Here is a 13973-nt window from a genome sequence, read left to right as displayed (position 1 = left end):
GAACACCCTGAAAAGGGTAACACAACACAACTGAAAGGCCAGGGGGATAGGAGGGCGGGATGGTTGCAGACAAATGAATACACCTACTCAGATGGAATGTTATGGTGAGTACATAACTTCTAAATCTGAAGTAGGAGATTCATTTGTCTGCAACCTGTGGGACAGAGTCCCCAGCTACCTGAATCTTGGGCGGCCATCATGTAAGGATATTCCGGAGCACCGCGGAGCCAAAGGATGCTCTACCCCTAGATGCAAGATCCAACTTGTAGTGGGAAATAAAAGTATGAGATGAAGCCCACGTGGCTGCTGCACAAATATCATCTAGAGGAATCCTAGCCTTAAAGGCTGCCGAGGTAGAGACTGACCGGGTTGAATGGGCATGTACACCCTCCGGTGCGGGCCTTCCTGAAGCTTGATAAGCCAATAAGATACATTGTGAAATCCAGCGAGATAGTGAGACTTTAGAAATTGGTTTGCCCAAATTAAATTTAGCAAAGGAAATGAACAACTGGTCGGATTGCCTATGACCAGCCGTCCTGTTTAGATAAAATCTAAGTTGCCTGTGAACATCTAAGGAGTGAAGCTTGTATTCACCTTTGTTTTCATATTTAGGAAAGAAAACAGGGAGGTTAATGGATTGGTTAATGTTTGCTTCAGAAGCTACTTTAGGAAGAAAGGACGGGTTGGTCCTGAGGTAAACACTGTCCGGATGAAAGACCAAGTAAGGAGGTTTAGCTGATAATGCTTGGAGCTCTGAAATTCTCTTGGCCGAAGTAATGGCTACTAAGAAGGCAGTCTTGAACGACAAGAATTTCAGATCCACCGTAGCCGCCGGCTCGAAGGGGGGGGCGGTCAAGGCCTGGAGAACTAAGGAAAGGTCCCAAGGAGGAACCGCTTGTTTTACAGGGGGCCTGAGAAGAAAAGTACCTTTAAGGAAAATTTTACACAACTTGGCCGACATCAGAGGATTGGAGTCATGACCAATGTGATAATGTGAAATTGCCGCAAGTTGTACTTTGACTGTGGAACTGCTGGCACCATCGTTAAAAAGAGTGGTTAAGAAATCAAGCACCAAAGGGAGAGGAACTGTGAAGGGGTCCAGGCCTTGCCGCTCCGCCCACAAAGAAAAACGTTTCCACTTGCTACGGTAGACTTTCCTAGTGGATGGTTTATGAGCTGCCACCAGGATCGCCTTAACAGGGGACGAAATACCGGGAGTCCTGATCAAGAGTGGAACTGGAGCAGCCAAGCGGTCAGCTTCAGGTTGTCCAGGTTCGGAGGAGATAAGCGGGATGGATGAGATATCAGATCCGGAATGGGATCTAGAATCCAAGGAGGATTCACAGAGTGAGACCTTAGGAAGGGGAACCAGATCTGTCGAGGCCAAAACGGAGCAATGAGAATCATTCTGCACCCCAACCGAGAGGCTTTCTGAAGAACTTGGAGCATCAGAGGCAAGGGGGGATAAGCATAAAGAAGACCGGGTGGCCAGGCATGCACCAGAGCGTCTCTTGGAGAACCTCCTGGAGGAGGTATCAGAGCGAAAAAACTGTCGCACTTGGTGTTTGAGGGAGAGGCAAAAAGATCGCAAGAAGGAGTTCCCCACCGTGCGAATATGCGTTCTGCTACTTGAGTATTGAGAGACCACTCGTAAGGGGTGAGAATGGTGCGACTGAGCTTGTCCGCCAGGATGTTGGACCGACCCGGAATGTGCGTTGCTATGAGAAAGCGGTTGGTGGAGATTGCCCATTCCCAAACTCTTATGGCTTCTCGACAAAGAGGGTAAGACCTGGTTCCTCCTTGCTTGTTGATATACCAGACAACCGACATGTTGTCCGATTGAATCGCAATTGTTCCCCAAGGGAAGAAAGGCCTGAAGTGCTAGCAACGCTAAGAGCACTGCTCTCATCTCTAGAACGTTGATATGCAGTAAGGTCTCTGAATCGTTCCACATGCCTTGGACGGTCCAGCCTGCAAAATGCCCCCCCCACCCGAGGCGGGAGGCATCCGTGGTCACCGTGGCGAGAGGGGGAGAAGCACAAAATGGGCGGCCTCCGTGGAGATCTGGAGAGTGAAGCCACCACAGGAGGGACCGCTTGCAAGCCTTGCTGATCGCAATGGGATGATGCATAGGAAGAGCAAGGTACGACCACTGTACTAGGAGTGTCCACTGGAGGATGCGCATATTGAACCTGGCGAGAGGAAGAAGTGCTATAGCAGACGCCATGGACCCTAGAGCCCTCAGGACCAACTCCGCCGGAACTGAGCTTGAGTGGAGAATGGCCCGCACCTGGAGCTGCAGATTTTGAACTCTGTCCGCAGTGAGGAAGGCTTTTAAACTCCTTGTGTCTAACCTGGCACCTATAAAATCTATGAACTGCGTGGGTGCTAGGTTGGATTTTTTTGTATTTATAGTGATGCCCAGACTGGGAGCAAGATGGAGAAAGGAGTCTCGCGCCAATAGTAGTAGATGCCTTGTTGGGGCGGTAAGGAGCCAGTCGTCCAGGTAGGGAAAGACCTGTACCCCCTGAAGCCTCAGGTGGGCCGCTACCACTGCTAATACTTTGGTGAACACCCTGGGGGCTGTGGTGAGACCAAAGGGAAGGACCCGGAACTGGTAGTGACTGGCTCCCAGCCGGAAGCGGAGAAACCTCCTGTATGGTAGTACGCATCCTTGAGGCCTATGGAGCACATCCAGAGATTTTCTCCCAGAAGGGGGAGAATAGATTGCAGAGTGACCATCCGGAACTTCTCCTTGGGAACTGCCAGGTTCAAGAGAGAAAGGTCTAAAATTGGTCTTAGATCCCCCGTCTTTTTTGGCACTAAAAAGAACCTGGAGTAGAACCCTGATCCGATCTGGTCTGGGGGGACGGGCTGGATGGCTCTTTTCTTTAGCTGATGACCAATTTCTGCCAAAGCGGCCTCCCGTTGACCAGGTGGAACGTCGGGGAGGGACTTCAATTTTGGCAAGTGATGAAAGGGGATACGGTATCCTCTGGATATGATCTGGAGAACCCAGCGGTCTGATGTTATGGACTCCCATGCCGCTAGGTGCTCCGAAAAACGTCCCCCGACTGCCTCCAGAGTGGAGCAGCCGGGCAACCCCTCAGGGTTGCTGCGCGGGCCGTTCAGAGAAGGGTTCTCTGGACCCGAAGTTCCTGGGAGCCCCTCTGCCTCTAGGGCGGCGTCCTCCCTGTCCTCCTCTGCCACGGAAGGACTGGTTGTCCGGAGCAGGCTGGGATTGCTGCGACTTCCGGAACCACATCTTCTTCTGACCCTTTTGGTTCCTAGAATAGGGCCTCTGGGGTGCAGAGAAGCAGATTCCGACGGCAAACAGCGTCTTCCCGTCCTTCTTGCTCTGGGTCAAAGTGTCGCGAACAGATTTGCCAAAGAGGGCAGAACCATCGAAGGGGGCGTTCGCAAATGACGCTTTGAAGGGCTCTGAGAAATCGCAATGACGGAGCCAGGCCTGACGTCTAGTAACTAGACCTGCCCCTGCGGCTCTAGCGGTGCCTTCTGTAGCATGGGAGAGTAGCCGCATAGAGGTATTGGTAACGGACCTGAGAGTGGCCATGCGGGTGGAGTGCAGCACTTTGTCCTCCTCCGACATGGACTCTGGGGAGATGCAGCGTATGCTTTAATAAGATCGTGCTGCATCCTAATCACATGTGCCAGGTAGTTCAGCGCCCTTACCGAGAAGGTCGCTGAACTAAACATCCGCTTCCCCAAGCGGTCCATCATCCGAGACTCCTTGCTCGGGGGATGGACTGAGGGACTCTCCTGAGCAAGTTCCCTCTTGTTGGCCGCCGCCGTCAACATGGCATCTACCGGAGGCCCCTTACTTCAATGGGCACGGTCAGCCGGGGGACCGAGGATCCGGTCGGGCCTTTTAGGGATTGGCTCCACGGTGTCCGGTTCCTTCCACGCCCTGGTGGTAATGAGGTCCACCAGGGGGTCGGCAGGAGGGGACACCCAAGAGGTAGACGGGCCCGCTTCAAATGCCTCCAAGAACACGGACTCGTCCGAGGAAGACTTGGGGCAGCCCACCCCTTATGCGGAGCATTTCCATGATGTCTCCAAATGAGACATCCTCGGGGTGACCGTGGGGAGCCTTCCCTTCCTCCAAATCCGTGTCTTCCGTGAGAGACTCGGGAGTCAATGTGCCTCCTTTTGCACGTATGCTTGCGAGGAACATCCTCTGGGGGGCTGTCAGAGGACTCCTCGCAAACAGTAACCTGTTCCAGGGGAACAGCTTGGGGCACAGGAGCGGGCTGTCCCAAGGGCCGGATGGTGGAAGCCTGACCCAGTGCAGAGGGAGCGCGGGACGGAGCCGAAACAAGTGCCGGGGGTCCGGAGACCCTCAACAGGGCCCTCTCCACTGCATCAAAAGCCGAAGGGGAGCCGACCTCGACCAAAGGATCCGACAATCGGCTCCCCCTCGGATCCGAGGAGTGGATCGGAGCCGGCGCCCGGCGCCGGATCCGGGACAGTGCGCTCTGACACAGACGGCGCCGAAGGAGCACTGATCCCCCCGGATCCGAAGCTCGGATCCAGGCTCCGAGAGGTCTGATCCGATGCACTCGAGGGCAGGGTCGGATCCGAAGTACCAAGTACTATCGGCGCCGACCCACCCCCGGCTCGGCTGCTCAGCTCAACTGCTCCGAACCCGGGTAGCGGGTCGGAGAAGGAGCAATTGGCTTGAAAAAGGGGGTCGAGCTCCCCAGGGGAGGCAAGAGCACTCCCATCTGCATCCGGGCCTGGATGAACCTTCTCATCATCCGGTCCAGATCAGCGTCCGACAGGCTATAAGTTGATCTCGACGAGGCTACCGAGGTAGGCCTGGAGTGCCTCCTCGATAGCCTCGATGGAGATCGGGTCTCCTCCTCCTCAGGTCCCGGTGAAAAACACGCTGGAGACCGGAGCCGAGGAGGGGGAGAGCCAGCAGACAAGGAGGCCGGGGGAGAAGCCCGCTTGGCTGGCGGGGCCGAAACAGAGGTCTCGGCCTGCCGCTTATGGTGCTTCTCCCTCCGGTCCTTCTTCCTAGCTTCCCTCTCCTCCGAACCACTAAAGGGAGGTTGAGTCCCAGGAGGAGGAGGGGGAGCCGGAGAGGGGACAACCGTGGTAACGGTTACCCCCGGAGCGGAGGCCGGAGCCGAGTCCGGCGGCAAGAGACCCGCCAAGACAAGCTTGGACCTCCGCTCCTTCAATGCCCTGGGGTTGAACCCTGCACAAATGGAACATCCAGATGTGAGGTGTTCAACCCCCAGGCATCTAACACACCGAGTGTGGCCATCAGCTGGGGAAAGCTTATGGCCACACTCGGAGCACTTAGAAAATACAGCTTTGGGCTGCTCAGACATCCCAAAAGCAAACAAACAATGTTACTAGAACTAATAAAAGTAAAGTAACAAAAACCACTCACAGGCCCAAACACACACTACGCTACCAGCGAGGGGAGGGATATTAAAATTAAGTTTTAAACACTAAAAAAGTAATAATATAAGAGGAAAACCTACACTTTCACACAACTTTAACAAAAATTATCAAATTTAAGCACTTTAGATACTAGAAATATCACTTAGCTGGAAAAACACAATCTGGTCACCATGCGCGGCAAACGAGATCTGGGGTCATGAGGGTAGAGCAGGGCATTATGGGTGAGGGGAGGAGCTGAGAGATTGGATCCATAGCTGGTAAACCATGCCGGTTCGGATCCGATATCGGATCCATAACCCACAGGTTGCAGACAAATGAATCTCCTACTTCAGATCTCTTGATTTTCAAAATGCTGCTTATTGAGCAGTTTTCATTGAGACCAGGGGCGTTGAAGGCATTAAGTCTAATCTGCCAAAGCAGTTCTAATATAGTGAAGGAACTGCCTATCCTCCTCCGCCACAAGCGCAAGTTTGGAAACGCCCAGGAGGTCCTCCTCAACCCGGCGTGAACAACACCACTCAGGCACTACCCACAAGGAACTATGAGAACAACCAAGCCCCCATGGTCAACAATTCACTTGGCCAAGATGTAAGCTTGGAGGGGTCTCCACAGAATGAGCCTAGTGAAAACGAACGTGTTTTTGTTAACCAAGCTCCTTGTCATTACAATTTAAGATCTAATACGTCTAATTTTTCAGGAGCGAGACCAAAACAATTCACAAACAGATCGAACCAAGCAGCGAAAAGGAATACGAAACAATACAGGAATTAGATTCACCATCGGTCGCCTTTGCTGCGAATTCTTCTGATACGCTCACTTGGCTTTCGGTTCCACCTGAACGTGACTACAACCACCTTGATGGTTATGTACCAAACTTAACTGTAAGTAGCGTCATTTGCCAAGACGGTCCTAACTTTTTGGTACCACCAGAGTTACCGGTCATTTTGACTAATGTTGAAAATGACTTTAAAGTATACAACTACTCTACAGTTAACATAACCCAAGACCAAGTGGAACTTTTTGAAAAAGGTCACACGTACGTCCCTAACCAAAAGTTGGATTTAGCTCGAACTATCCTAGATATTAAACTGTTTACTAGGAAACTAAACTTGAATTTATTGTTCTTTGGTAATTCTACTTCTAATGTAAACCCTTATAGAATTCCAAGTGTCTTTAACCCACCACTGCATCCATTATTAAATATTTTCGAACAACTATGCGAACTTGACATTCGTCAAAAGTTTAAGTTCGGTCATAATTTTCCTTCATTTGCTAACATTAAAGCTGAGAAGGAATGTATAGACAGCATTAGATTTAATAATGCTAGAATATGTAAACCAGACAAGGGTGGGGGGTTAGCTATTTTTGACAGACAATTATGAGTCAAGAATGCTCCAACTCTTGGATTGTCCCTCTTACTCACTTAGTTCGAGATCCGACATTAATGGCGCTTATAAAACCATAAAGGACAGTATTGAAGAGATGTTCATTGAAGGTCGAATTGACCAGAACACCTTCAACTTCATGAGTACATCTTACCCAAGATTTCCCTACTTGTTTGGAATACCTAAACTGCACAAGGACGTTGTCAACCCTCCAATGCGTCCACTCTTGTACGGTAGAGGATCATCTACGTACCCTTGTACAAAAGTGGTAGATGTCATTCTACAGAAATACTTGGTGAAAATCAACCACATATGTAAAGATTCTTGGTCTTTTCTTGACAACATTAAAAATCTCGTCTTTAGCAGTAACTACAACTTCCTCACGGTCGATGTTAAAGACCTGTATACATGTATACCACAAGATATAGCTTTGGAATAGGTCAGTCAATTTATGAGAAAGAATGGAGGTGAAAATGTTGAGATATCTTTAGTCAATGAATTATTGGTCTTGATACTTGAGAACAACTACTTCATGTTTGCTGACAACTTTTATCTACAACAAGTTGGCGTCGCCATGGGTTCACCTTGTGGGGCGAGTGCAGCTAATTCAGTAATGGCCAACTGGGAAGACCTCTTTGTCTTTAATAATTGTAGCTTTAGTGACAGGTTCATTTACTACACCCGCTACCTCAATGACATCTTTATAGTAGTAGACGGTGACGCCACAGTCAGTGAACAATAGATTATTTGAATGCGACTACTAATTTTCTCCAGTTCACATCTACTTTTAACACCATGTCCATTGCCTATTTGGACATTCAGCTGAAGAAAAACATTGAACTTCAGAGACTTACAGCTAGTATTCATAGAAAGAGTACTTACTCAAACTCTTTCTTGCATTATACAAGCTGTCACCCGTATCATCAAAAGCGAGCTGTGGTCAAAGGCCAGCTAGTCAGAGCAGCCCGTATTGTCACGCTTAACCAGGATTTCCTCGATGAATGTACTTTTCTTAAAAACATGTTCCTTCATCGAGGATACCCTGACAGCTTGGTCAACAACACTGTAGAAGAAGTGGTCCAAAAACGTGATAAACGCATTCATAAACCTATTCTAGACGAGGTCCACTTCGACCAACATACTATTCTTGACTTAGATCCATATCCTTCTCAAAGGTCTAAATCCATTTCTGACCCACTTAACGAAAGCTCCATGTTTATAACAACTTACAGTACAAACAGTAGGGATTGTCTTGAGATTTTATACAAAAATTGGGCGGTACTTATGACTGATCAGGTTTTGTGTCAGAAATTAGGGATCAAACCTAAAGTGATTTTTAGGAGAGCAAAAAACTTAAAATACTTGTTTGAGTGTCAAGAGACCTATAAGTAGAGTAGTGGGTATGTATAAATGTCAAAGTTGCAATTTTTGCAAGTATATTACAGAATCTAACAGGTTCAAACTTGAAGACTATACTTACAACTTGAAATATAGGGTCAATTGCAACTCGGAAATGGTGGTCTACCTGGCCCAGTGCGCAAGTTGTCTTGCATTTTATGTAGGCAAGACGGAGCGCCGTCTCCGAGACAGCATTTACGAGCATTCTTATGCAATTAGAAAAAACAAACACGACAATGCTCTAACAAAACATATTTCTCTTTTTCCCAACCATTCCTTCAAATTCATGGTCATCGACCAGGTTATAGCAAGTGAAAGAGGTGGTCCAACAGGTTTTAAATTAGGGGAATTAGAACTGCTTTGGCAGATTAGACTTAATGCCTTCAACGCCCCTGGTCTCAATGAAAACTGCTCAATAAGCAGCATTTTGAAAATCAAGAGTTTATGCAGATGACAACTTTGTTTGTACAGGTCTATTGTTAGTAGACTTTTCATCCTGGTAAATGCTTGTGTGCTTACTAATTTTTTAGTTTCTTAGTTTTTTATTCACTTAAGCCTTTTATAATGTCATTACTTTTAAATATGTTTAAACATTTGTAACTTTTTACTGTTTCTTATAGTCAATATTATATAATTACATTTTTGTCTTTAGCTTTTCTGAAGTCAAAGTTATATTAATTTAATAGGTGTGGTTTTGACAAAATAGTTTTAGTAACAAATGCTAACGCATCACTTTTTGTTGCTGCTACGAAATTGTGGCTGCCTTTTTAAAAAACAGTACGTAGTAGTTCATTGCTTAATTGTTTAATTGCTTTTTGCCTGTTGATTGGGTTCTCCTTGTAACTGTGTGTATATATAGCAAGCCTTTTTAGAAGTAATTGTCTGAAGAAGTCGGTGTCATTAAACCAACGAAAAGCGCTTTATTTTAACAAACTTTAATAAATTTCCTTATATTTTTGGTCGTTTGAAGTACCGTTTTTCCTGCTCCGTTTCAGCTGTGTTGGTTTACTAGCTTTTGCTAGGCAACATGGAATAAGGGGTAGCCTCGAGCCAGTAAACAGCTCTCGAGCTACTGAAGATGGCAGAGTCGGAGCAGAGGATCTGCTCCGAACCCAAACAGCAAGAACGAAGGCGAGATAGACAACTTTACATCAATAATTCATATCTACACTTGAAATTCACACTAAACTTCTAGGAATTACAATATGGAAATTAAAATTAAACCATTACATTCCAACCACCATTTAAAAAATTAGGCTTCTTGTGCAGAAGAAAACACCTTCCTGAAAGGCATCAGAATAAAGATATTTGCCTTTGCTAATCTAATACCCATCCTCCTATATGTTTCCTCTATAACTATAAACCCTCCATCCACATCCAAGCTAATTCGATAGTGCCTAGATTTCCTGCCAACCTTCCATCCAAAGCTCATCACTGCAATATTCAAAAGTGAATAAACTGGAACAAACTTCCAAACTGCCTATCTTGCTGAATTACAGGTAGCCCACATCATCATCTATCATCCTGACAAATGTCCTTCCTTACAAAATCTTTTCAAATACATACACCTGTAAATACCGTACGCTTTCTGTACAAAGGATAAACTCCTACTACCTACAATGTCTCACACTACAGCTAGTAACAGTCTACTCTGTGTGACAAAGCTACGGAATAAAATCTATATCAAGGCAAAGTGACAACTTGCAGCTATTTAAATCTCAGCTTGAAGTCATATTGGATCTGTCAATGCTCCTTTGCACCTGGGTAGACACAAATCTAACCCACTGTTCCACTGCCTTGTCAACCTCAACACCTCTCAGAAGACCACTTACAAAGATTTCATACCCAAAATACTATCAATACGAATCCCTCCATCTTTCACTGGTTTGCCTTACAATAAGTCATTCCTCATTTTAAGTGGCAAATGTCCTGTATTTCTCTGTCTCTATACTACAATCCTCTTTCCCAGTCTCTTCATTTCCCATCGTCCTGCACTTGGACTCTGACACTAACATACATTCAAGTAACTTATGTAATACCTGTTATACTGCATTTTTCCATCTTAAGGGATCGACACACTATTGCTTCTCTTATCTGTCTTTGCCATGCTTTCATTTTCGACTTGGTTTTGTCACCATTTTATATTTTATAATACTGCTATATCTGTTCATAGGTTGGTACTAGGCTATCTACCCTACAGCCTATACAAGCCTAGCTATAACAATTCCCTGGCTATTTCTTCCCACACTACTTACTTCCCTGGACCCCTGTCTAGCATGGCGACTGACGTGATCCCCGGGGTGAATTTCCTTTCTCCCATCCAATCGTCAAGGTTCCTTTTGAAGAGAGCAAAAATGGCGCTCTGCTCGACATGTATAGGCAGTCTATTCCCGAGTCTGGGGAGTCTCTGGGTCAGGAACCTATCCCTCCAGCATGTTTTGTTTACTGTGATGACAAGGTTTAGATCCCTGGAGCGTTTGGCTCTGAGGGATTAGGATTTCTTTAAGCGTAGCATGTCCAACAGCACTTTTGTCCTTTATTGTTACACAGCTTCATTAGAAAGTGAATAAAACAATTTAAAACATCTGTGGTTATATACCAAAGATAGTGTAGTATTAGAGCCAATAAAACAACATAAAAGGGGTTAACAGTCAAATCAGTGAGAGACTAATTGGACCAATCAGAAATAACAGTACAGTATTAAGGAAGAACCAATCAAATAATGTATAGGAAAAGTACTGGGCAAATCAGTCAAAGAGTTAAGAGCCAATTAGAACATACCTGCAGAGTTACAATTTAAGCCAACAGTTAACTGTATGAAAACCAATGAAACAGTGCAAACAGGTAAAGCCACCAATCGTGGTAAAGACCACTTAATTACATTCTACCTGGTAGGAAGAATGAGGCTAGCTGGAAGTGGAAATAGTACAAAAATCTGTAGAGAATGTGCTGATGGAATGCTATCTTTAGAACTTTAATGTGCATTTAATGTTTAAGTTATCATTGAGTCCTGGTCTGGTGCAGCAGATGGCGTTGTCGCCTCACAGCAAGAGGTTCCCTGGTTCGATCCTTGGCAGGGTGCCTTCTGTGCAGAGTCTGCATGTCCTCCCTATGGTTGCGTGGGTTTACTCCGGATGCTCCGGTTTCCTCCCACATCCCAAAGACATGCTGTAGGTGGATTGGACACTCTAAACTGGCCGTAGGTGTGAGTGCGTGTGTGTGTACCTTCTGTGGAAGGTTAGGTGCCAGGCTGGCAACTCGACATTGTAAAACTCCACTGCCAATCACGAGCGGAGAGGTGATCCGCTGTAGCAACCCCTAACCGGGAAAAAGACGAAAGAAGAAGAAGATTGAGTCCTGGTCGTACTCAATTTTACAAACTGATGCTCCTGTATAATCTTTTTTTTTTCATTTTGGAACTAGTCTCCAACATTAAGCCTTCTGACAGCTTAATTACTGTACTTGTGAGCATATGGCTACTATATAGTGTACTGGACCCTTTTCTCTCCAGCCTCAGATATAAAGGGCTTTTCTGCCAGTCGAACTTTTCCAGCAAAACAATGCATACAGATAAAAACTTTCATGTGCACTGCTGGTTTGCTTCCTAGCATTTTTGTATTTAAATGCTTTTCACTAAAAGTTTTGGTTCAACATGACTACATTTTAAAAATATTTGATGTTCCTCTGATCTTTACTTAATGTCGGACTCAGCCCTCAATATGTATCATATATAAATAAAACGGTACTTAACATATTATGAAAAAACATACCAATAAACTACTTCACCCTTCTGCCCCTTATCTTCAATGTTGCACACCCTCTTACAGCGATCTTTATAGCATCTCATTATCCTGTTACCATAATATACTGTGATTCCCTGATCAACACAAAAAAGAAAAATAATCTAACAAGGCTTATTCAGTTACCAATATCAAAACAATATTACACAACATATTTTCAGACAAAATGCAGACTTCTCTACATTACCTTCTGTAGTTTTTGTTATCCGTTTCTCTTTGTTGGCAACTGTAACATGCTCATTCTGTATTCCATTTACCCTGCACCACTAAACAAAAAAATAACCATAGTAGCTTTAATTCATTTCTTAGAAGATAAAATTGATAGCCAAAGTTAATCTGTGTGAAGTACTAACTGCAACAGCAGATTTCAAAGAACAGATTTTAATTTAAACAGTATTATAATTTCTGGCTAAGTAAGGTCAATGACTGCCTGGATATTTAGCCAAATTTTCTACTTGCAAAAAAGTATCTCTGCTACAGGATAATGACAGTCTCACTTTACTGCTTCATTAGAGATAACCGTCACATACTCCATGAAAGCAGTGCTACCACAATTTCTACTAAGAGTGACAGACTGGTCTAGTGCAACTCTGGGTAGGTATATTTACTGTTAATGGTAGATTAGCAAGATGATGTCACTAGGACTGTAAATGAAAACTCCACGGTTGTCTTTCCACCAGCCTTATTCCTTCTCCTGGTGTGAACTTACAAAAGTCGTGGCTTCCTACCTTCCATCGATAGACCAATGAAGTCACATACTAGCGCACACTTTGCATGCATATGGCAGTCCTCTCTGCACAGTTTATACACAAACTCGCAGTTCTTCAGGCCTGCTAGTGATTTAAGTATTTAACGATGGATAAGGTAGACCAACAGTCATTCTGCAGCATAAACAAAAAATATAAACTTCGAAAATCAGGAAGCAAGTATCCATGTCTGAAAAATAACCGCAGTAATGTAAAAATTTAATAGCAAAGGATCATCAGTGAATTAATGAAATAAAACTGATGTTGGATACACACCCAATGAATACTTAAAAACTTTTTTGTGCTGATAGTAAGGCTAGTAATACACAAAAGATCCAGGATTCCTGTTTATACAGACTGTGAAATAAAGAAAATGCATACAAGTGCTGTGTGAATTTGTGACACATGTAAGAAGGCATGGGGAAGCACCCAGTAAAGATATTAACCACATTCCCAGGGGATGGTGTTAAGCTCGCACCTTAAATCTCTTGGCAAGTGGTGACAGTACCATATATGCCCTCAAAATGACTTGATACTGCATTTGTAAAACAGGCCTCTGAAGTTTTACTTTGCAGATGGGAGTTTCTATTTGACAATTTATGCATGACAGTTGTGTCTTGTACTGCATTTTAATGAAAAAATATCCCTTCTGCCCATTTTAACTAAATGTCTGCTAAGCAGGGTTAGAGTTTAACTACGTGTAATTTGGTAAAAAGTTTTCAGGGCAGTCATTTTAGGGACCCTTCTGTCACAATCAAGTGCCACTACACAATCTGTAGACATTGCTTTACAGTACTTGTTAATCACATTATTGATGTGAGCTGCACAGTGCCTTAGCTCACGTGACAGTGATCTAGTGATGATATTTTGAGGATTACAGCTCAAAGTTTTGTCATTTATGAGCATATGTTAAAAATAATAAATTATAGTTGCTACCATAACAGTAGATAATTGAATCACTCTTATAAATCCTGCCAAGGATCAGATGTCTAGCCAATTTTATACTAGAGCACAAAAAAATCAGACTTTTCTTGTCTCGCAAACAAGTAAGCCTAGAGCCCTGTCAAGTAAAGATGTGCACGAAGAGGGATAGCAATCCTCCCACTCTAGCAGAAAACCAAAAGGGGGAAAGATGGAGTGTGAATTTGTACTGCAACAGTGATCTATTTAAATATCTACTGTCAAGTTCAGATTACTTACACAACTAT

General features: G+C 44.8%; 1 protein-coding gene across 3 annotated transcripts in view; it reads right to left on the bottom strand.

Annotated features, from left to right (window-relative positions):
- The window catches only part of CCHR3.PART0H8orf88 (chromosome chr3.part0 C8orf88 homolog), a 1151988-nt gene that overhangs the window by 285178 nt on the left and 852837 nt on the right, over window positions 1–13973 (bottom strand). For all 3 annotated transcript variants that reach the window (XM_044065382.1, XM_044065379.1, XM_044065380.1), the window contains exon 4: window positions 12207–12285. In XM_044065382.1, coding sequence (XP_043921317.1) covers window positions 12207–12285 — 79 coding nt within the window. The remainder of the gene's footprint in view (window positions 1–12206; window positions 12286–13973) is intronic.

This window comes from Protopterus annectens, chromosome 3.part0 (assembly GCF_019279795.1).
Source record: "Protopterus annectens isolate FY-2018-M chromosome 3.part0, PAN1.0, whole genome shotgun sequence".
In the NCBI taxonomy this organism is placed as follows: Eukaryota; Metazoa; Chordata; order Ceratodontiformes; family Protopteridae; genus Protopterus; species Protopterus annectens.
This window is presented reverse-complemented; position numbering and strand designations above follow the sequence as displayed.